The sequence below is a fragment of the Manis pentadactyla genome, chromosome 17 (assembly GCF_030020395.1).
Source record: "Manis pentadactyla isolate mManPen7 chromosome 17, mManPen7.hap1, whole genome shotgun sequence".
Lineage (NCBI taxonomy): Eukaryota > Metazoa > Chordata > Mammalia > Pholidota > Manidae > Manis > Manis pentadactyla.
In genome coordinates, this window is record NC_080035.1 from 49,482,639 (window position 1) to 49,506,662 (window position 24,024).

Consider the following 24,024-nt stretch of genomic DNA (forward strand, 5'->3'; position numbering starts at 1 on the left):
GCCTTCTGAATAAGGGCAGCAGATATTTGGGGAGTGGGGCTTTGGGTAGGTTTTCATAAAGAAAATCCATTATTTCTAAAGTCATATCTTTGCAATCATTATTTTTTTTAATTTAGATTTTTAAAAGTTATCTTTGGAAGCACAATTAAAAAAAATAGATTAACAGCAAATTTATAAAGGGTCACCCATAGCTAAACATCTCATAATTGTTACATCCTATGCTTTCTGCTTTTGATTATGTTACTGTTGGAATATTTTCTGACAACATTTATGGAAAGAGGAATGGATATTGTAGTGAAACAGATTCTTCTTGGTCTGATTGATTTTGTGCTTTATAACCCATTTCAGATATCAGAAACTATTTCAATTTTTCCTCCCGCTATTTGGAAAGAATGTAATGGCCTAAAAGATTGCCTACCTTCTGAGGGAGTTTCTCTCCTGTCAAGGTAGAAACAGTATATTTATTAAACTGCCAGTAACTTTGGAGTGAATACTTTCAATCCATTTCTTTCTCTGTTGGCCTGCCTATAACTATAGGAAGCATTCAAACATGACACTGTGATAAAATCCAGCAGATCTGTAGGACCATGGCTGGGGTGTTTTAAAGTCGGGAGATTCCAGAGTGGAATTAAAACCATTTTTTAATGTAGTTCCCTAATATTAGAACATAAAGTGGTTAGAACTTACCAATATTTTACTTTAGTATGAATTTGTGTGATGACTATTCTTGTATTGTTCAGTGAACCTCCTTAACCAATGCTGTAAACCTAATAGAAGCAAACAAATGTATTTTAACACTATAGTGTAGGCACATATTACAAGAGCCATGAAATGTGGAGCATATAAGATGCTAAACTATACATTTATACTTAACATTTTGGGGGAAAAAATCCACCAAAACTTTCTAGAAGAGGATGTATATTAAAGACATTTTTTAGAACAACAACAACAAAAATGGTCAACATCTTACAGTGATTTGACATAATGAGATAAATAAATGTAATTAAATATGATGACAAAGTAAAATGAACCACTATTGCTATGTAGAGGATACTAGCAGTTTTAAATGGAGACCATTTGCTTTTGTATATTTGTGGATTAGACAGAGGTGGCTTTAAAAGGAAAGACTGAGGTTAGTATAATAGTGTGAGAGGGTCTTTAAATCCTATTAATTCATTTTAATTTAGAATGCCATGTACTACTTGATAGAATGGCTTTTTTTGGCATCTGGATATCATTTTAGGCATGTTTTGGAGACTCTGTAATGTAAATAAAATTACATTGATTTGGTCCTGGAGTGAATATTGCATTTAAATAAATAGGTAAAAATCATGATGAAAACACATAGAATGCTCACTGTGGGAATGAGGAAATAAAGGGTTGTGAAACCAGTGTAAGCTTTTCTACTAACCCAGGTTGGATGAGATAGATTTGGGGGGAACAGATGGCAAATGGTAAAGATTCAATAAAAGTAAAGAATAGTTACTGATGACTAGACATAGAAAATAAAAGTCCCAGGACCTTGAATCCAGATGCCTACAAGACTGTTTCTAATAAATGAAATGAAGAGGCCAGAAAGAGGTTGAGAAAAAAATAAGGGAATGAAGATAGGCAAAAAGACATCCAGGTTGAGGTTTGGCATTGAAAAATAGTCCTCAGGTAAGAAAATTTTATTTTAGCATCAATTCTCATTGTAATGTGGGGTTCCTAAGATCTTTTCAGTGTGCATGGGGAGTCAAAACAGTTTTCATAATATGATTAAGACATGATTTGCCTTATTCTCTGATTTGGCATTTGCATTGATAGTGCAGATGAAGTGGGGAGCAAAATTCTTGGAGCTTTAGCAGAAATTAAGTTAGTGGCACCAAACTATACTCATAGTCATTGTTATCTTTACATCTACAAACCTGGCAGGATAAAGAATCCAGTTTTATTTAAGACTATCCTGATGAAGCAACCTATGTGTCCCTCAATAGATGAATGGATAAAGAAGATGTGGTACATATACTCAATGAAATATTCTTCAGCCATAAAAAGAAAACAAATCGTACCACTTGCAACAACATGGATGGAGCTAGAGGGTATTATGCTCAGTGAAACAAGCCAGGTGGAGAAAGACAAATACCATATGATCTCACTTATTTGTGGAATATAAAAACAAAACAAAACAGAAAGAACAAAATATCAGTAGACTCACGGACACTGAGAAGGGACTGGTGGTTACCAAGGGGGAGAGGTTGGAGTGGTGGGGAGGAGGGGGAAGGGGATAAAGGGGCACAATAATTCACAGTCACAATATAAGTTGATCATGGGGATGGTAGTACAGCATGGAGAATATAGTCAATGATTCTGTTACACTTTCTACCTTGATACATAGTAACCACACTAGAGGGGATGAAGATTTAATAATATGAGTAACTGTTGAGCCACTGTGTTGTATATTTGAAACCAGTATAAGATGATCAATGATACTTCAAAAAAAATGTTAGGAAAACTAGAACTTTTTATATACTATATTTGGGAAAAAATTTTTTAAATGTCCTGATGAAGCAGTAAAAATTATTAATTTTGTTAAATATCTACCCTCAATTACATATTTTTTCTATTTTCTGCGTGATCACATAAGAATACATGAAGTAAGTCTCCTGCATACAGAATTACAATGTCTCTCTTAAAGAAAGGCACTCGTGATTATTCGAAAGGCAAGCTGGTATTGTCCTGTATCGTATTTCACTTGAATCTTATAGATACCCTCGACCCACAGTCAGCATTGAAACTATGATATCTATTTTATTAATGATGAAATTGATATTTAGGGAGGATAAATGACTGATATGTGGAAGGGATCAGGCTAGAATCACTGTCTCCTGAGTTTGCAGTCAAGTGCAGACACTTTTTGATTACCATGGTCAGTACTATAGTAGGCTCAATATCAGCCTCTGTAGATACAGGGAGTAATCCCTGAAACTGTAAACATTAACTCATATAGAGAAAAGGTCTTTGCCCATGTGATTAAATTAAGGATCTTGAGATGGGGAGATTATCCAGGATTATCTGGGTGGTCCCTGAAAACACTCACATAATATCCTTAAAAGACAGAGACTAAGGGAGATTTGAGACACACACAAAGACCATGTGACCATGGAAGCAGAGACTGGAGTTAGAAACCCACCAGCCAAGCCATGCCGGCAACCACCGGATCCTTTCCTAGAGCCGCTGGAGGGAGGTTGGCCTGGCCTATCCTGATTTCAGTCCAGTGGTTCTGATTTTTACTTTTGGCATCAGAATAGTGAAAGAATACATTTCCATTGTCTCAAGCTACAGCACAACTGAGAGCAGTTTCCTTCACGGTAGGGGAAGGTGTGCTTCTTGACCCTTGCGGTCACTCCCTTCTCCTCAGGAAAATCCCCTTTGACTTGCGCTCCAGAAGACTACCTGCTAGTGTTCCATACTGTCGCTTATCAGAGTTCTGGTTATTGTCTCTTATCAACTCAAGATTTTATCACCTGGATCACTGCTTTTCTCTTCACTTCTCTTGCCATCATTCTTGGCAATTTAGCCCTCCACTCATCTACCCAGTATTCTGGTATCCACTTGTGCCCCAGATTGCATTCTTTTGCTTGTTCAAAGAATTCTGCCCCACAATTCCCATGCTCCTTGCTCAATCATTGATTTTTATTTGTCTGTCAAGTTACTATTTTCAGCCTATGAACATCAGTAAATTCTCCCTTAGAAAAAAAATACCTTTGACTTTGTATTTCCTTCCAGTTCTTGCCTTGGTTCTCTGCTTCCATTACAGCAGTTTGCAAGAGAGTTGTCTATAAATTGCCTCAATTCCTGTTCTCTTTTGTGCTCACATTCTGCTGAGGCAGCTCTTGTCTCTTGTCAAGGTCAGTAAGAGCCTCTCTCTTGTCAGTTCCCGTGGTCAATTGTTATTTTCATCTCAGTTGACCTCTTAATAGCATTTGACATGATGGATTACTTCTACTTGAATCATTTTCTTCTCTTGGTCTCTGGCACACTCCATTTTCCTGATTTTATGTCACTGGCTTCTTATTCTCATTCTTCTTGCTGGCTGCTTTTCTGTTCTTTCATCTCTACATTCTGCCCTGTCTTCTCTTCTTCGTTTCTTCCTCTCCAGGCCATGTATGGCTACACTCTCCAGGCCAATCATGCTTAGATTACCAGCCTCAACTTTCCCCTGGGACCCACTTTATTTTATCTGTGTACTGACAAATTTCATTTGAACTTCTAATTGACGTTTTAATCTTAACATATTCAAAATAGACCTTTACATTTCCAACTCCCACTGCATACAAACATGGTGCCTCCATAGTCTTGCCTGTCTCAGGCACTGCTGTGCATCCTAGTTACTGAAGCATAGGTTTCAGAGTTATCCTGTACTATGCTTCCCTCGCTACAACCCCAAGTCATGCTGGCTGTGATTCAATACATATGGCCAATGTGATCACTGCAACTAATACCAACCCCAGTCTACCAATGTCTGTTACCAGTATTGTTATCAGAGCCTGGTAACTGGACTCCCTGTTTTCTGTCTTGCCGCTGCCCCAGCAATGCATTCTCTAGGCTGCCACTTTGATGCTTTAATATACAAACCAGATTACCTTTCTCCATGTTTAAAATGCTCTGGCAGCATCCCATTCCACAAAACCTACCCCCTCACCATGGTCTGTGAGGTGGCTCTGGTTCCTCTGACATTTCACCCCAGCTCTCACTCACTCGTCACCAGTCACACTGAGTTTCCTCAGGATTTTTCAGTCAGTGAGATTCTTTACACCTCAGAACCTTGCACTCCAGCTCCTGGGAACCTGCCAGCCATGCTCCAACTTCTCATGGCTGGTCTTCTTCATCACTGAGGTCTCTGTTCAAACAAGCATTTGCCTCCTCAGGGATGGCTTTCCTGCACACCTTCTCTTAAATGGTCAATCTTTAGAAAACCAATTTGCCCCAAAATAATTTTTTTAATTTGCCAAATAACTTAACATTATACACACTTTGGATAGTTGGCACATATCTGGTAAATTCAGAAAGTTTGCTGTTGGGAACACATTAATCAGGGAATGTACTTTTGTCTGTTATTGAGTTAATTATGGTCAGATTGACTTAGAGATATCCAAACAGTGTCCTCATTGTTTTCCACTGTACTTTCTTTCCCTCTGTAGTACTTAACACAATAATAAATTTAATTAATGAATTTGCTTTTATACTTTGTCTCCTACTTTTTAGATTCTAAGCCTCATGAGGACAGAAACTTTAAGATCTACAAAGATGCTCAAAAATAGTGGTTAAATGGATAAATGCAGTAGTGAGTGAGAAAAGAAACTAGATTTGAACGCAATTGAAGAGGGAATGAGCAATGCATCAATATAAGCTGTAAATATAGAACATTTTATTTTCTTGAGATCCCAAAAAGAGAAAATGAATGTAGAGATGATGAGGCAAAGTGACATAAAGTCTTTGTTTAAATGTAATATGTTAGAGTATGAAATTAACCAAAAAACAAAAACAAAAGAGGAAGAACTACTAATAAAGGATGTTCATTTTTTGGTTCTGTATAAAGATAGACTGTAAAAATTAGTGAGTAAGAAATTGTTTTATATGACTGTTACATATTTATGGATTGTGTTTCTGTTTTTTTTAAAAAGATGATTAGATTTGAATTAAAATCTTCACCCTGCAATAATTTATAAAACAATCCACAGTGAGTTGTTTGGCATTTTCATCTGTTACATAAGTGCTTGAGTTTAAGTTCTTGTTAAAATCATAAATTGATTTTCAGTACATAAATGATTATACAATATTATAAGTAAATATGAAGCTACATGATAATCCAAATTAATGGGGAGGGTAATGAGGGAGGAGAAAAGTTGAAAAACCATTTTTCCATGTGGTGCTTGTTCCTAGGAGACCCAATTATTTACCAATACATTAATTTTTGGTGGTACAGATGAACATCCCACTCACTATTTATTTGTATAGATCACTAATTCCTGAAAAATGGTATAAATCATACTACATAACATTTAAAAATGTCTTTAAATTAACATTCTAGAAAACTTTTAATACACATTTTAGTTTATGAAAAATTTGAGGAAATATGCAAATATCATAGGGATGGATTTAGTAGTATAAACACTTCTGGAGTAGAAAAATAGGTCATTACTCCTTTTACTTAAATATGTATATCTTCAGAGTGGCTATAGTGGTCTTCTGATAATTAAAATAATTGTTAAATGTTACCATATTAAAACTATAGGAAGGTATTTTTGTTAAAATAAAATGCAGAATTGCAATACAAGCTTACTGCAGGAAAGAAGAACAATCCCATATAAGGAGTCTAAACTAACAATTAATGAAACTAGAAAAAGAAGAACAAATGAGGCCCAAAGTCAGTAGAAGGAGGGACATAATGAAGATTAGAGCACAAATAAATAAAATTGAGAAGAATAAAACAACAGAAAGAATCAATGAAAGCAAGAGCTGGTTCTTTGAGAAAATAAAATAGATAAACCCCTAGCCAGACTTATTAAGATAAAAAGAGAGTCTACACATATAAACAGAATCAGAAATGAGAAAGGAAAAATCACTATGGACACCACAGAAATACAAAGAATTATTAGAGAATACTATGAAAAATTATATGCTAACAAACTGGATAACCTAGAAGAAATGGACAATTTTCTAGAAAAATACAACCTTCCAAGGTTGACCAAGGAAGAAACAGAAAATCTGAACAGACCAATTACCAGCAACGAAATTGAACTTGTAATAAAAAACCTACCTAAGGAAAGCATGCCTGGACCAGATGGCTTCTCCACTGAATTTTATCAAACATTTAGTGAAGACCTAATACCTATTCTCCTTAAAGTTTTCCAAAAAATAGAAAAGGAGGAAATACTTCCAAACTCATTCTATGAGGCCAGCATCACTCTAATACCAAAACTAGGCAAAGACACCACAAAAAAAGAAAATTACACACCAATATCCCTGATGAACATAGATGCAAAAATACTCAACAAAATATTAGCACACCAAATTCAGAAATACATCAAAAAGATCATCCATCATGATCAAGTAGGATTTATGCCACAGATGCAAGGATGGTACAACATTCAAAAATCCATGAACATCATCCACTACATCAACAAAAAGAAGAACAAAAGCCACATGATCTTCTTCATAGGTGCTGAAAAAGCATTTGACAAAATTCAACATCCATTCATGATAAAAACTCTCAACAAAATGGGTATAGACGGCAACTACCGCAGCATAATAAAGGCCATATATGACAAACCCACACTCAACATTATACTTAAAAGCAAGGAGCTGAAAGCTTTTCCTTTAAGATCGGAAACAAGACAAGGATGCCCACTTTCCCCACTTCTATTCAGTAGAGTACTGGTGGTCCTAGCCATGGCAATCAGACAACACAAAGAAATAAAAAGTATCTAGATTGTCAAGGAAGAAGTTAAACTGTCCCTGTTTACAGATGACATGATACTGTACATAAAAAACCCTAAAGAATCCACTCCAGAACTACTAGCTCTAATATCTGAATTCAGCAAAGATGCAGGATACAAAATTAATACACAGAAATCTGTGGCTTTCCTATACACTAACAATGAACTAGCAGAGAGAGAAATCAGGAAAACAATTCCATTCACAATTGCATCAAAAAGAATAAAATACCTAGGAATAAACCTAACCAAGAAAGTGAAAGACCTATACTCTGAAAACTACAAGACACTCATAAGAGAAATTAAAGAAGATACCAATAAATGGAAACACATCCCATGCTCATGGATAGGAAGAATTAATATTGTTAAAATGGCCTTCCTGCCTAAAGCAATCTATAAATTCAATGCAATTTCTATCAAAATACCAACAGTATTCTTCAACGAACTAGAGAAAATCGTCCTAAAATTCATAATAAACCGCAAAAACCCCGAATAACCAAAGCAATTCTGAGAAGGAAGAATAAAGCAGGGGGAATTATGCTTCCCAACTTCAAGCTGTATTACAAAGCCACAATAATCAAGACAATTTGGTACTGGCACAAGAACAGACCCATAGACCAATGGAACAGACTAGAGAGCCATGATGAAAACCCAACCATATATGGTCAATTAATATATGATAAAGGAGTCATGGACATACAGTGGGGAAATGACAACCTCTTCAACAGCTGGTGTTGGCAAAACTGGACAGCTACGTGCAAGAGAATGAAACTGGGTTATTGTTTAACCCCATACACAAAAGTAAACTGGAAATGGATTAAAGACTTGAATGTAAGTCATGAAACCATAAAACTCTTAGAAGACAACATTGGCAAACATCTCCTGAATATAAGCATGAGCAACTTCTTCCTGAATGCAACTCCCTTGAGCAAGGGAAACAAAATCAACAATGGGTCTACATCAAACTAAAACGTTTCTGTAATGCAAAAGATACCATCAACAGAACAAAAAGGCATCCAACACTATGGAAGAATATATTTGTAAATGACGTATCTGACAAGGGGTTAACATCCAAAATATATAAAGAATTCACACACCTCAACACCCAAAAAGCAAATAACCTGATTAACAAATGGGCAGAGGATATGAAGAGACAGTTCTCCACAGAAGAAATTCAGATGGCCAACAGACACATGAAAAGATGCTCCACATCTCTAATCATCAGGTAAATGCAAATTAAAACCATAATGAGATATCACGTCACACCAGTAAGGAAGGCCAGCATCAAAAAAACTAAGAACAGCAAATGCTGGCAAGGATGTGGAGAAAGGGGAACCCTCCTACACTGCTGGTGGGAATGTAAGCTAGTTCAACTATTGTGGAAAGCAATATGGATGTTCCTCAAAAAACTAAAAATAGAAATACCATTTTACCTGGGAATCCCACTCCTTGGAATTTACCTAAAGAATACAACTTCTCAGATTCAAAAAGACATATGCACCCCTATGTTTATTGCAGCACTTTTTACAATAGCCTAGGTATGGAAGCAACCTAAGTGTCCATCAGTAGATGAATGGATAAAGAAGATGTGGCACACATACACAATGGAATACTCTTCGGCCATAGAAAGAAACCAATCCTACCATTTGCAACAACATGGATGGAGCTGGAGGACATTATGCTCAGTGAAATAAGCCAGGCAGAGAAGACAAATGCCAAATAATTTCCCTCATTTGTGAAGTATAACAATAAAACAAAATTGAAAGAACAAAATAGCAGCAGACTCAGAGACTCCAAGAAGGGACTAGTGGTTACCAAAGGGGAGGGTGGCGGGGGCAGGGAGGGAGAAGGGATTGAGGGGTATTATGTTTAGTACACATGGTGTGGGGGATCACGGGGAGAACAATGTAGCACAGAGAAGGCACATAGTGGATCTGTGGCATCTTGCTGCACTGATGGACAGTGACTGCAATGGGGTATGGGTGGGGACTAGAAAATATGGGTAAATGTAGTAACCACATTGTTTTTTCATGTGAAACCTTTATAAGAGTGTATATCAATCATACATTAATAAAAAATTTAAAAAATTAAATAAATAACCACCACCACCAACAAAAATAAAATAAAATAAAATGCAGAAGGAATTACACTTCATTGTAATGTGTGTGTCTACCTACCTATTCTCCTATGTAATTCAATGCAGGGCGATACACAGTTTCTGACAAAAAGTAGCTCTAAAGCAACAGCGCGCTAATGAATGCTCTGATGCAGTAACAAAATCTGTGACTTCACAGTTGTGATGCCCAAATATGTAAATTTAAACTGAAAGTTTCTCAGAGACACATTGTAAAATCATCTGATGACCCATGGCTGACATCATTTAATACTTCTTCATCTATTACATCGCTATGTTTGAGGATACCTGTGGTCTTAAATTATAATAGACACTTCAAATTTTGTAAATTATTCATACATTAAAAATAACTTAAAATATCAAAAGGGTCATAAAGTGTTCACATCGTTCAGTGGAGGTTATTATAAATTGTTTCATGATTATTATGTTTTGAAATCATCTTTATCTTAAAGCAATAAAAACCCTATAAATTATTTTTCTCCTAGTGCAAAAAGCTACCTGCCTATATATAAATCTTCACTGATTTTGCAATTTCTCACATTTAATTTTAAATCAATATCCCGTGATTTTACCTCCACCAATTTTATTTAAGTTTAAATCCTTAATGTAATTGTCAGCTATCAGTTGTATGCATAATAAAATCTCTCTAAAGGTGATGAGGGCTGGAAAAATTTCATATAAAGTTTCTACTTGTAGGTGTTTGGTTATTAAATTTTCACTGAATATTAATGATGAAAATTGAAGTTGATGCAGATAACTTCATGCATTCCAACTTCACTTTCTACTTAATGAGATAATACATAAATTAATTTTCTCTTAAAACTGGGGGAAATTATGTTTTTATTCAATCAGTAATTAGATTGTAGCTTTTTATTCAATCTACCACTCTTAGGCATTAAAAGGAAATTCGGGAGTTTTCTGGCTTGACAGACTTGAACTGATATCATTGAAAAGAAGAGCTTACTGAAATTCTTAATGAAATACAACAAAAAGATGCTTTTTTTCTAGTTTATTCCTTAAAGACCTAAGCAAGCCCAGCAATTGTTTACTTATTTTCAGTATCTGTAACAATTTTTAGCACATCGGTAGAAAGCTATTGTATAGTTTAGGTGAGAGTGTTTTTTTTTCTTATTTATTAAAACTTCGTAATAAAAGGAGCTGTATAGTTTCTCTTTAATAATTAAGTAGATGTGACGAATTATTCAGTACCTAACCTGCCTTGGATTTATAAGCATTGACTTTATATGTAGATTATTCTTTGGTAGAGCAGCAAAATATTTTGTTCACCTGACAAGTCTTTTTATGCATTTAAATTCCTGTTAAAATTGTAATGTTAATTTCATACAATGGAAACACTCAACTCCATGATAAGCAAAGAAGGGGAGCAGAGTGATAGTTTTGTAAATTCAGAGTTAATACAAACAAATAATTCTAGTAAATTCAACTTCTGAATTTACAACTTTTCATTAAAAAATTTTAGTGAAATCATCAAATAGATTGGCTTCTAGATTGTTCAGCTTCTGATATGTTTATATATTAAAATTTTGTGAAGCCATTAGGACTAGAAATTCACAGAAGTGTGTTTTTCCCCAAGCCTTAAAAAAACCAAATGTATATAGAAGAATTGTTTATAGTTTTCACCCTTGATCGGATTTGGGAAATGCTTAGGATTACAAATATACATGTTCAAAAATACATACCTAACATGTGTTTAGGTAATACAATTAACCGGAGTGTGTCAATATCAGATTTAATACAGACTGAAAGAAAAACCCTTAATGTTATCATGAGTCATTAACATAATGAAAAATTATTACAGAATAAGTCCATTTCAAAAAGCCATTTTGTGTTTAGGTATTTTAGAAATAATCAGAATGTTGATATTTGAGAACATGTAATCTCTCTCCTTTCAAAGGGTAGTAAAATCAATATATAGCTGTGAAAACTAAAATTTTAAAGCATAGAAGATAATGGAAAGGTTTTAAAATGTAGCTATACCTATGATTCCTAAAATCTCCATCAACTGTTTAGTAATTTTGTTAAAAAAAATCTGAATCAGAGGAAAATTAGTTGGAAGTAAAGTAAAATAAAAATTACACTTTTTTCTGAAATTTACTTTTTAATTACTAACCCAAACAGTAGTCAAATTAGTTTGTTACCAATAATTCAGGCCAACTTACAAAAGAAGTAAAGTTTGAAGTATTATATTTGATTTTATTTTGAGTGGATACTCATAACTATTAAGTTTATTCTCTTCACTATTTCTTTCACAATAAATTAATTTGCAAAATGATTAGTTACTACAACTAAAATGATAAATTCTATATATTCCTGACTCTTTAAAACTTATTGGGACTGAGATTTATAAATAAACTTGTTTCTCCACAAAAATCACTGTGTCGGATCATTATTTAGAGCCAGCAGAAATCAAATGGGACATTTGTATTGCCGGGGGTGGCATTCAACCTTTATTGCACTGAGAATCATTTGGCAGATAATCAGTCACAGAAACACATCTATAGAAAACCTAACCTGGTGGAGGGCATGTAAGAGCGCCTGTTGTATGAGTGTCTTTGACTCCATCCTAATTTTATCTTACAAAAACCCAAATCACTTGCAAATATTGTTATTTAACCATAGTTGGTAAACAAAATCATTTTGCAACAAAACTCACAATTCATAGCCACACACAAAGTTACTGAGAAAAATGAGCTTGTAATATTGAAAATAATGAGCTTACCACTTTTATTTCGGTTCCAATCACAAAGGTTTAAGTCACTTTTCACTCTCACTCTTGCGGATGTGTGACAGCAGAGTATGGGGCTGAGACTGCAGCTGAGGGGTCAGACTTTTCACGGGGGAATGCTCGTTGAACCACTCTGTAAAGCAGAGAGAACATTTTATCGATAGGTTATCTGCAGTGGCAATGTTTCAAAAACAAGCCAGGTTGAATCACTGGCTGCTGGTTAAGCATGGATTCCTGGCCTCATGCTGTAATCACCTCCCAAACGCCCCACTCCCAAATACTGTTGCACTGGGAGTTAGGTTTCAACATACGAATTTTTGGCAGATGAGGTATAAATATTCAGTTTATAGCATATACCTTGATATATTACACTAGGGCCCACGATGGATAGAATCAGAATACATGATAAGTGTATTTTATCTGTCTGTGCTCTTCATGGAAGTGTTTTTTTTTTTTTGGTTGTTTTCAATTTTTTTGTTTAGGACATTGTAGCATATTCATGATACACTTCCACTTCATTAGTAGGTCTTCTTGTACCCTTGCTGTTTATTATTTCATTTTATTTTACTGTCATTCCATCTCTTTTTATAATATGTTCAGTGGTTTGATTACTGATCTATTGTGTGGTCTTTTACAACCTAATTAAAAAATAACTATGGGATTAGGGTTATGGCAGATAATTTTATTGATGTATTTTGTAATTAATTATATATTGATACACTCCAGTATCATTATTTAGGCTAATTATAAAAAGTAATGACTAGTATATGCAAGGTGGTTGACTGCTGCCTTAAGCTGTCATTTTGAAATACAACCTTGACTTGCTGATTAATACAACCGACAACTCCCTTAATTTGTGGGTAGTTACTCTTTATTCTTTCTGTGGAAAATTTGATTTGGAAGCATCAGTATTTAGTAAGTAAATAAAATGCCCCACAGGAAAGTTCTTTGCAGAAAAGATGATAAGAACAACAGACATTAGTTGAGAAGGTAGTCATGAAAATATTTATTTTCACAAATTAATATTGCGCATGACTTTCCTAGTGTTTAACAAAGCTTAACAATTTAGGGGTAATTCAATCATGAACTGTTTTACTTTTTTAAAAATTTGAACATTCTTGGAGGTCTGAAGGTTGTCAGGCTTCCATTTGAGAATTTAGGCCATCTTTGTCGTAACTAGTATGTAATGTACTAGTTCTCATTCTGAGAAAAAGTGAAAAGCTATAAAAAATAGTAGGTATTGAATCAAGTATTTAATGTCATTGTCTTTTATAAATAATGAACTCATGATCGTAAATTTTTTCTCAGTGGCATTGATTTTCTATCAGTGGGTTATGAATGATTATGGAGTAAAATAGATAAGGACCTAGGAACTACAATACATGTAACTTCTTTTGAATTTTTATACTTTAGAAAAGTATTTGATTCTAGGAAACACATCTCTATAAAACTTGTGTGGTGTATGTAATGTCCACTGTTGACCAGGCATTATCTGTGGAGAGTGAAATTGGGTTTAGTAGTCTGAGCATTTCCATTTAGATCGTTAAGTTAGTTTTGATGCATTAAGCTCATTTACTGTCTGGAACAGATGGATGAACAGTTTTAGTGTGAATGCTAAGCCTTTTCATCCTTTACCTCTGCTTTCATTACAGAAACCCTTGAAAATCTCATCAGACAAGCAGAAAACTATACCAGTATACTTTTTTGCAACACCTACAGGAACATGGCCCTAGAGGCAGCTGCTTCAGTTCAAGAGTTCTTCACTGACATAGGACTCTACGTATTTGGTGCGGATGTTAATCCTGAAGAATTCGTGAACAGATTCTTTGACAATCTTTTCCCTCTAGTCTACAATCATCTCATTAATCCTGGTGTGACTGACAGTTCCCTGGAATACTCAGAATGCATCCGGATGGCCCGCCGGGACATTAGCCCATTTGGTAATATTCCCAAAAGAGTAATGGGGCAGCTGGGGAGGTCGTTGCTGCCCAGCCGCACATTTCTGCAGGCACTGAATCTGGCCATTGAAGTCATCAATACCACAGACCATCTGCACTTCTCCAAAGAGTGCAGCAGAGCTCTCTTGAGGATGCAGTATTGTCCTCACTGCCAGGGCTTGACTCTCAGTAAGCCTTGCATGGGATATTGCCTCAATGTCATGAGGGGCTGCTTGGCACACATGACAGAGCTTAACCCACATTGGCATGCATACATCCAGTCACTGGAAAAGCTCTCAGATGCCATGCATGGAACATATGACATTGAACACGTGCTCCTGAACTTCCACTTGCTTGTTAATGATGCTATGATACAGGCTCACCTTGATGGACAAAAGTTACTGGAACAGGTAAGCGGCCCTCTGCATTTCCTCTCTGATTTCTTAGAACTCGAGGATTATCCATAGACATAAAGTTCAAGGATTAAAAGCACATCACTATGTCCTTTAAAATATGGCATCTTAACAAGTTAATGCCTTAGGAAATAGTGGGAGACTGCATGGGTTGTCATAGTCGATTCAAGATATTTTTTATGTCCTACATCATAAGTTGGGTTAATTCAGAGAGAGAGAGGGAGGGCTCAGGTTTAAAATCAGCACTGGCATGAATTTGAATTTGGTCTGCCAATAGTTTGCAAGTCCCTTAGCTTCTTCAAGCCTCAGTTTCCTCATTAAAAAAAGAAAATAGTAACAAAATTTTGGGAGTATTCTTTTTGGGAAGATAGGCAATATGTATACAGACAATGTAGTATGGCGCCTGGTACTAAAAAAAATGAGCAGGTATTAGCATTTCAAAGGTATTCAGTATTAAAATAGAAAATGCCAATTATATATTCATTAAATGAAGACTTGATATCTTAGTGTTCAAAAGTGTTTCATTAGAGACTCTCCTGAAGCTGCCACAGGGATGGTGTGATCATTTGCAAAATGTGGTATATACAGCATCATGGTATTTTATTCCAAGAAGACTTCAAGAAACAAAATCATCAAATCAAAGGACATGAGAGCTTTCTGTTTCTCCCACTTTCTGTAGAGCCATTTTCATAAATATTCCTTAGTATAGAGGCTCCCTTAGTGCATAGGACATGCTGCTGATGTTTATCCTAATGAATCTTTTTTCCTGAAATAAAATTATGCTTCTCAGTGCCAACAAAGTATATGTCCCTACAACTGGCATTGATTTATTGCATTAATAAGCATCTTCATCATTAGCTTTGTAAGTCAGTTCCTTTAATTAATTTCTAATAGAAATAGGATCTGAAAAATATTTTTGTCCAACCACCTCCTTCCCTTTTCTTCCTAACTTTCAGGGCCTGGGTGAGTGAACCTATATGTTGCCTTTATATAAATAAGAAATGGTGCCCTTTTTAGGTAGATTCCACACCATGATATATGCTTGGCAGGTGGAGTGTGAGCTGGATTTCCACTCCCTTTCCATGATCCATTCAGCTGGGTGTCCTTGCACAGTGAACGCAGTCATGACCACATGTAGTGGTTCTGGGCTTTTGGCAATTGCTTATCCCTTTAGGGAGATCCAGCATGCACCAGAACTTTTGGAAGGGATATTATTATAAACCAACTCAAAATGACATATAAAAGACTTCTAAGATTTCAAGTATTTCAGTGTTATGAGAAATAAGCATTTAGGTCCAGGAAACAAAATGTTAATATTATAGTACTATCTCCAAAAGAGAAAACAGGGGCGAGAAATTGGAAACTAAGTCTAGATTTGATTATTAATTTGGGGCATTCCAAACTGCTCTGGACCAGAGTTTTCTAATATGTATCAATGAATTGAGCTTAAGAACATTTTTATTATATATTTTGGAGACCTGGAGGGCTTTTTTATATCCTTAAAACCATAAGGTAGAAAATTATGCTTTCCTGTATCAAAGACGAAAATAACACAGGCTTGTAGTTAGACATGTTTCAAATATTGAATTTGTTTACTTGTTAGTCACATGGCCTGGGAAAGCTACTAAAAGCCCATTGAGTCTGTTTTGTCCTTTGTGAAGAAGAAAGTCCTGGTTCAATGGGATAATGTCATTAAGGCTGTGATATTGGTAGGCACTTAGTATTTGAGATGCTTGCTTTTCTCTTTCCCTACTTGGAGGCCATACCTGAGCAAATCTTAGTAAAACTAGTTACTATCTCAAAGGATTAGAATCATCATTGTGTTTGTGTTTTATAACATTTTAAACAAAAATTTGTCTTATGAAACCCCTAGGTGGATTTGCTTTTCTTTTAAACAAATAGTTCAACTTCATATAATAAATAGCCCTATGGCTATCTTGACGAACATGAATTAATACTAATCAATTGTAGATTTTTTTTTCTAAATAAAACAACTGTGATTCTTTTTTACTTATGGTGACAGAAAAAGGGGAAACACTTTGAATTTCTTGAAAACTGCTCATTAATATTTATTTCTGCCAACTTCAGAGTGATTTATAAACTGTTTACAAGCTTTGATAACCAGTTCACACATCAATGAATTTAACAAATTCAAAGTAAATTACTTGAGAGCCAGCAAGTAATGACTTTCTCACATTCCTTAAGTGGTCTCTCTGAGATCTAGTACTTCCAAATCTAGTCTCAATAAATACATATTTCTACATAAGAAATCTATAGAGGTACATAATGTATCACACTCTCATTGGATGAATTTTAACTAGTGAAAAAAACCCACATTCTGTTTCCTGAGAATATTTTAAATATGTTTGGTAAGCCATTAGAGAAACAAAACCTAAAATTTTAAGAGAGTATTTTAATTTTGAATTACTCTGGTGATTATAAATAGAGCATGAACAGAGAGCCAGCAAATTATAAAGGTTAAAAGTACAGTCTCTACTGTCAGACTGGATTTCACATGTGTCCCTACCACGTACTAGCTATGAGTTTCGGTATTACATTATTTAATCTCTGCTTCATTTTCCTCTTTGGTGAAAAAGGGCAATAACAATACCTACATCATAGAGTTCTTGTGAGACTAAAGTGAGCCCTCACAGTTATATTAATACCTTGTGCATGGTGTTAAAATCCTACCAAGCATAATCACATTGTATTATTTATAAATACTTAATTGATTTTTGGTATTAAATGTTCCCAAAGTAAATAGCCCTTTCTTATTGTAGTGTAGAGTTAAAAGAATATTTAAAATTGGCATTTAACGTAAACAAATAACTGTGAAGATCTTCCTTGATTGAAAAAAACAATGGAATTTTCAGAAAATATGCAAATACAATGTTTTAACATTAATGGATATTAATTTATAATTAATTAATAAAAATGGTTTCCTAAAAAGGAATCATTCAAATAAGATTGAATGATTGAATAATTTCTTATTAGGAAATCATTTATTCATTTTGTAAATTAAAACTTAATATTTTTTGAAATCATATTTGCTATAAATTGCAGTTAGCCCATTACTTATTAATATAATTTAATTCTTTAACTTATTAAAGGAATGAGAATGCAGAACCTGGGTTAATGTCAATATTTCAGTATCTTCTCAATGGAACAAAAATTACCGAGAAACTCAGCTGAACTTTGATTCTATACAATTTTAGAAACAATTCATTTTTCAGCTTTACTGAGATATAATTGAAAAAATAAAATTCTTCTTTAAATATTTGGCAGAATTCACCAGTGAGAATGTTCTTTGTTGAAATGTTTTCCATTATCGATTCAGTCTCCTTACTCAGTATTGGTCTGTTTAGGTTTCCTATTTTTTCATGATTCAGTTTTGGTAGGTTCTATGTTTCCAGGCATTTATTCATTTCTTCTGGGTTATCCAATTTGTTGGTGTCAAATTGTTCATTGTCCTCTCATGATCCTTTGTATTTCTGTGGCATCATTTGTAACATCTCTTTCACTTACATTTTTATTTGAGTCTTCTTTTTCCTTAGTCTAGCTAAAGATTTGCCAATTTTTTGTCTTTTCAAAAACTTGCTCTTAATTTTATTATTTTCTATTGTTCATCTGGTCTCTCATTTATTTCTACTTTGATCTTTGTTATTTCTTCCTTTTGGTAACTCTGAACTTAGTTCTTTTTCTATCTCCCTGAGGTGTAAACTTAGGCTTTTTAATTCTGATCTTATTTTTCCTTAATGAAGGTATTTATCACTATGCACTTCCCTCCTAGAACTGCTTTGGCTGCATCTCCTAGGTTTTGGTGTCCTGTGTTCCCACAGCTGGGAACTGGAGGTTCGTCCAGATTGTGTGACACTGTGCTGGGTGTGAGGTTTATGGTGAGAGTGTCTCTCACTCTGTCCCATTTTGATGTGTATTTTCTCATTTGCCCAATGTGTATGGGTCACTCAGCTAGTTTCTGGATTTCTTTCAGAGGAAATTATATTTTGTGTAGCTTTATATTCTGTGTATCTGAGAGAGGAGGCACATTCCTATGGAAGTCAGGAGCCTCCTCTGTTGCCATCTTGGGGGTTACCACCACAGAATATTTTTTAAGTCTATAATGGGTTCAGAAGCATACTTTCCAAGAAATAAAAGTCCCACTCTCTATTTTTGAATAGATAATCAACTTTTCACATCTCTTACCTATGCACTATGAATAGAGATCCAGCTGGTTGCATTCAAATTATTTTAGAATAGCCCTCCACTTCAATTTTAATACCTATCAAAATTGAGTTTAAGGTGAATTGTAGACACTAATGCACTCTAATTAAGCTATGTTGTTAAGATAAATATCTCATCATTTCCTATCTACATATTCATCATCTACCTTTAAGTGAATCTGTAGAATGAAAACACAATAAATTAATCATATGTCTTTACGTATCTGTCTATCTACTATTTATCTATCTATCTATCTATCTATCTATCTATCTATCTATCTATCTATCTATCCATCTATCCATCTATATCTATATAAATTGAAAGGAAAATTAAGATAAGAGCTTGGATTATTTATGGTAAAGCACTAATTTTATCTTTCTTTTATAATGTGATATTCAATTTCCTAAAAATCACTGCGTATGAAATTTTGAATAGTAGGGATGATGAGACAAATAAGGTTTAGGCAATATTTTACTCTCTCAAGGCTGCATCCTTGAAATGGTTCCTAGTGTGGAAATGGTAAGGGGAATGTACATTTTAAAGACCAGAGAGGGGTAGGTAGCCTCCAATTGTCTGGCTCCAGCTCATATGACAACCAACAGTTATATCCTCTTGATGACCTCTTCCAGCAGATCCATGAAATACAAAAAAGCCTAGAAAGCATTTTTTTTCTGAAGCAAACTTTTTGTTTAGGTGCTTTCACTCATGTAAGCTACCATTTTTACCTTTGCCTCATTTTTGTTATAACTTCTGTGGTAGGCTGATGTTGTGATTAATAATTGTTCAAATGAACTGCTTCTTCTGAGAAGTTAGACTGGAGCTTGACAAGAAAAAAGGGAAAGGCGTAATAATTAAATCAGTAGCAATTGAAAGGGAAAAATATAAACTTCCTGGGTAAAATACAGGTCAGAAAAAAAAGAAATTATAGTGGGCTAACTCAAAACGGTACAATCTATAAGCTAATAAAGAAGAAAAAGGAATATTTATTAGACCATGGGGTCATCCAGTCCAGCTCTATCATTCTATGTATTCTAAAGGTTTTCAGTAACTTAATTCTTCACACTAAGTAGTGGCAGAGAGCTTGCAATTATGGAATTGGTGACAGTAGCATGTAGCAATAATTAGTGGGTTCTCTCAATTCTTTTCAGCTGTGGAATGCGGCAAAAATGTACTAGCTAGAATTAAGTCAAAGAATAATTCTATTGTCCACTGATTCTCTATTCAAATAAATATTACAACATATTGAGATATTTTTATAGGATTTTCAACCTCTGCTGGTAAAAATTTTCTTCACTGCCTGATTAGATTTGAATCCTTCATATTTCGGAGTTTTGCCCCCTGGATGTGTGAATTAAGGGAGGCTTGATCATGGGGATCAATTTGGCCCTTTGATAATCTCACCTGAAGTAGAAGTCATTGGCAGTGGTGAGGGTCAGTCAAAATCCATGTATCTTATATGAGGTAAATCTACATTTTTTAGGAACACATTAGATAGAGAGCTTGTATAATTTAAGAAGAGATATTTCATTAGACTTTGAAAATGTTGCATGATTAATTTGTGATTTCATCTTTCTGAGAAAGATTGTGGTATGAATTACTTGAGAATAAATATGATAACCATGATTCTTTATTTCTACCTGATTTCCTAAGATAGGAAAAATTAAGTGTCTTATGAAGGTCTGAAGGCTAATAATGGGAAATCTGGACAAATATCTCCCAGAGCAGTGACCTATCACATTTGTGGGCAGCTCTAGTTGCTGGAAAATTCAACAGTGGAAAGTTCACTTATGGTGAATGAACATCTGCATCCTAAATTGCCTTCATAGTACCCTAGATTTGCTTGGAAGACAGGGACTAAGTCTTGGCCATCTTAGACTTCAGATATTGGAAGGCTATTATTCTGCATCTTGGCCTGATGTCTTCTTTCCAGGCTATTCAATCCCACTTTACTCAATTCTTTCTATGCTTTCATGTTGAGATCACTGTTTAAACCATACAGCTCTATCTTATTCTTCTGGAGGAAGCTTGCTGTTTCCTTATTCCAGGAAATGGAATAAACACAAAAAACTTTGTGTTCATTTGGAGACTAAAATAAGCAGAAGAGGCACTATTGAAATTACTGCTGTGATTGTTGCAAAATTACCCAAAGTAAATGTCAATGGTGATAGAAATAGAAGGCAGGGAAAGGCACTTTGTAGGGCAAGAGAGGGTCAGTGTTCAGATATTTACTAAACTCTTCCTGACTCTTGAGCTATATTTGCTTGTACAATATTAATCATCTCATTTGAAGAAGATCCCAGCTCATACCTTCAACAGTAGATATTTGATGGTGGAGATCACAGTTTGGCAAGAACTGTGTGTTTAAAGGTGACCTCCAGCAAGAGGAAACTTTTATCCTCCAAATGGATAGAGAATGACTCTAATAACAATCTACTATATTGTCAAATGCTGTATAGTTATCATTTCCCTCAATAAAATAGTAAGTATTGTAAAACAGTTATCCAAAGAGTGAAAAGAAGGCAAAACTTTACTCCATATTCTTTTGATGATATAATAGGGCAAATCACCTCAGTCATTTCTGATTACATGTACTGTTTTCAGTTTTACTTACTATTTTACTATAAGGGCTGTTCTATGCTCTGTAAATTTAGATATTGTTTTATAGAAGATTGATACATTGCAAATAATTTTTGTCCTGTTGAGTTACAAGTTATTTTTATCTATTGAGAAAATAAACTGCAGTTATTATTTTATTTACCTAAAAAATATTAATCTTCCTTTTTGCATCTAACGGAATAATATTCCAGTTTCCTTCTCTCACTGACTATAATGTTAATCTCCTTCAAGCAGCTTTATTTCTTCATCAAGTAATTGAAGAAATCTTTCATAACTGTTCATTGCATATTAGTTTTAGAGTCATATCTTTTTGAATATTATAGTTTGACTTAATACACTGACAAAACAAGGACACTAGAAAAATTATTGCTTATAATGAATGGAATTTTTTTGGTGGGAAGTGACAAAACTCACATTCATTTAAACTGTCCTAAGGAAGGGGGTGGTTATTAGACCATATAACTAAAAAGTCAAATGGGACAGATAACTGAAGGTCTGACTTAGTCTACTTCCTCAAAAATGTTATCAGAATTTTTCTCTACTTTTCAAGAAGAAAAGCTTTTATGTTTCCCAAGTGTTAACAAGGTAGGACATAAAACGTCTAAGCTCATCGTTTTCTAGTTTAGTAAGAAGTATTAGGCTTATTTTTCACTGATCAAAATTCCCTTGCTCTGCGTATTGCTCTGGTTTCGGACCTCCTCTTCTCCCTGAGGCATCTGCTACACTCTGACTTGCTACCGTTGGGTCATATTCCTACCCTGGAGGCCTGAGTGGAGTTAGCGGTCTAAACATGTCAGCAGAGAGTTGGAGAGGATGTTCCTAGAGGGTGAATACAGAACAGCAACAGAAACACAAAACAAAACAGAAAAATCAAACAAGAAACAATATACTTTGTAACAATAAAGGATGTAATCCATAATGAATATCTATCATTGAGAACGTGCCAAATCACATCAACATACATGTAACAACAAATCAAGATACAAACATAATAGAAAGAAACATACACATTAAATATAAAATGTAATAGAAATGGAAAACTGAAAAATGTTATAATGGTTGCATAATTCCAGGAGCATAGTGGAATTACTGGAAGCCTTTGCTTTAAAATCAGAAATAAGACACCTCTTTTATGTATTATACTCCCCAAACTAATGTTTGCATTGAGGGACTAATTGGTGCAATTAGACAATACATCAATAAAAAATAACCTCATAAAACCAGGCAAAAGGTTTAAATAGACATGCTTCAAAGAAGGTATGCAAATGGTTGACATGCATACGAAAAGTTACTCTACGTTGTTAGTCCTTAGGAACATGAAAATCAAAACCACAGTGAGATAATGAGATGCTACTTCACATCCCTAGGATGGCTATAATATAAACAATCAACAATAACAAGTGTTGGTGAAGATGTGGAGAAATGTGAACATTCATACATCACTGGAGGGATTGTAGAATGGTATAGCCACTTTGGAAAACAATTTGTCAGTTCCTCATAAAGTTAAACATAGAGTTACTATTTGACCTGGAGGCCAAGACATATGCCCAAGAGAATTTAATAAATATGTTTATAAAAAAATATATAAATCAACATGGCAGCTTTATTCATAATGGCCAAAAAAGTAGAAATGACCTAAATGTTCATCAGTTGATGAATGGATAAATAAAATGTTTTATGACTATACAACGGAATATTATTCATCAATAAAATAAGAATGAAGTGCTGATTCATGCTACAATATGATGGGACCTTGAAAACAATATGCTGAATAAAAGAAGTTAGTCACAAAAGACCACACACTATATGATTTTTTTCACATACAATGTCTACAATAGTGAAAATGTTGAGACAGAAAGTAGATTAGTGATTACAAGAGCTGGTGGGGGAATAGAGAATTATTGCTAATGCTTATAGGATTATTTTTGCAGGGGACAGTGATAAAGATATTGTAAAATTACACAGTTTCATGTCTCTGTCAACATAGTCAAATTAATGGAATTAAACATTTCAAAAAGGTGAATTTTATGGCACATGAATTATACAACAATAAAGCTGTTATAAAATGTTATAATGTGTAATTTTGAAATTGGACTCATGCAGATGGAGAACTGGCATATTTCAGTAAATAATTTCCATTTATAGGTTTGTCCTTTTTGTTGGCATATGTTTCTTGAGGCTTTGAAAACTCAGAGGGACGATATGTCTTATCATATATCATCCAAATGACACACCAAAAATAGTTTTAGAGACATTTTCTCATTAATGCTGCAAGGTCCTTCAGAGAAAAACGTTCCCCCCATATATAAAAGGTGTTTTCCCCCCAGATAGTAAACTTTCAGACCTTGACAAACTGCTTTTCTTGGTCAAGAAATTTTGGGTCAGATAAAATGTATAGATGGAAGATCTTACTCATTTATCCAAACATTCCACAAGCACGTGTTGAGTGCTTTCAATGTACCAAGCACTACTAGACGGT

General features: G+C 34.5%; 1 protein-coding gene across 1 annotated transcript in view; it reads left to right on the plus strand.

Moving 5' to 3' along the window:
* The window catches only part of GPC5 (glypican 5), a 685,014-nt gene that overhangs the window by 256,590 nt on the left and 404,400 nt on the right, over nucleotides 1–24,024 (plus strand). The window contains exon 3 of the mRNA XM_036893786.2: nucleotides 14,011–14,705. Within this exon, the coding sequence (XP_036749681.2) occupies nucleotides 14,011–14,705 (695 nt within the window). The remainder of the gene's footprint in view (nucleotides 1–14,010; nucleotides 14,706–24,024) is intronic.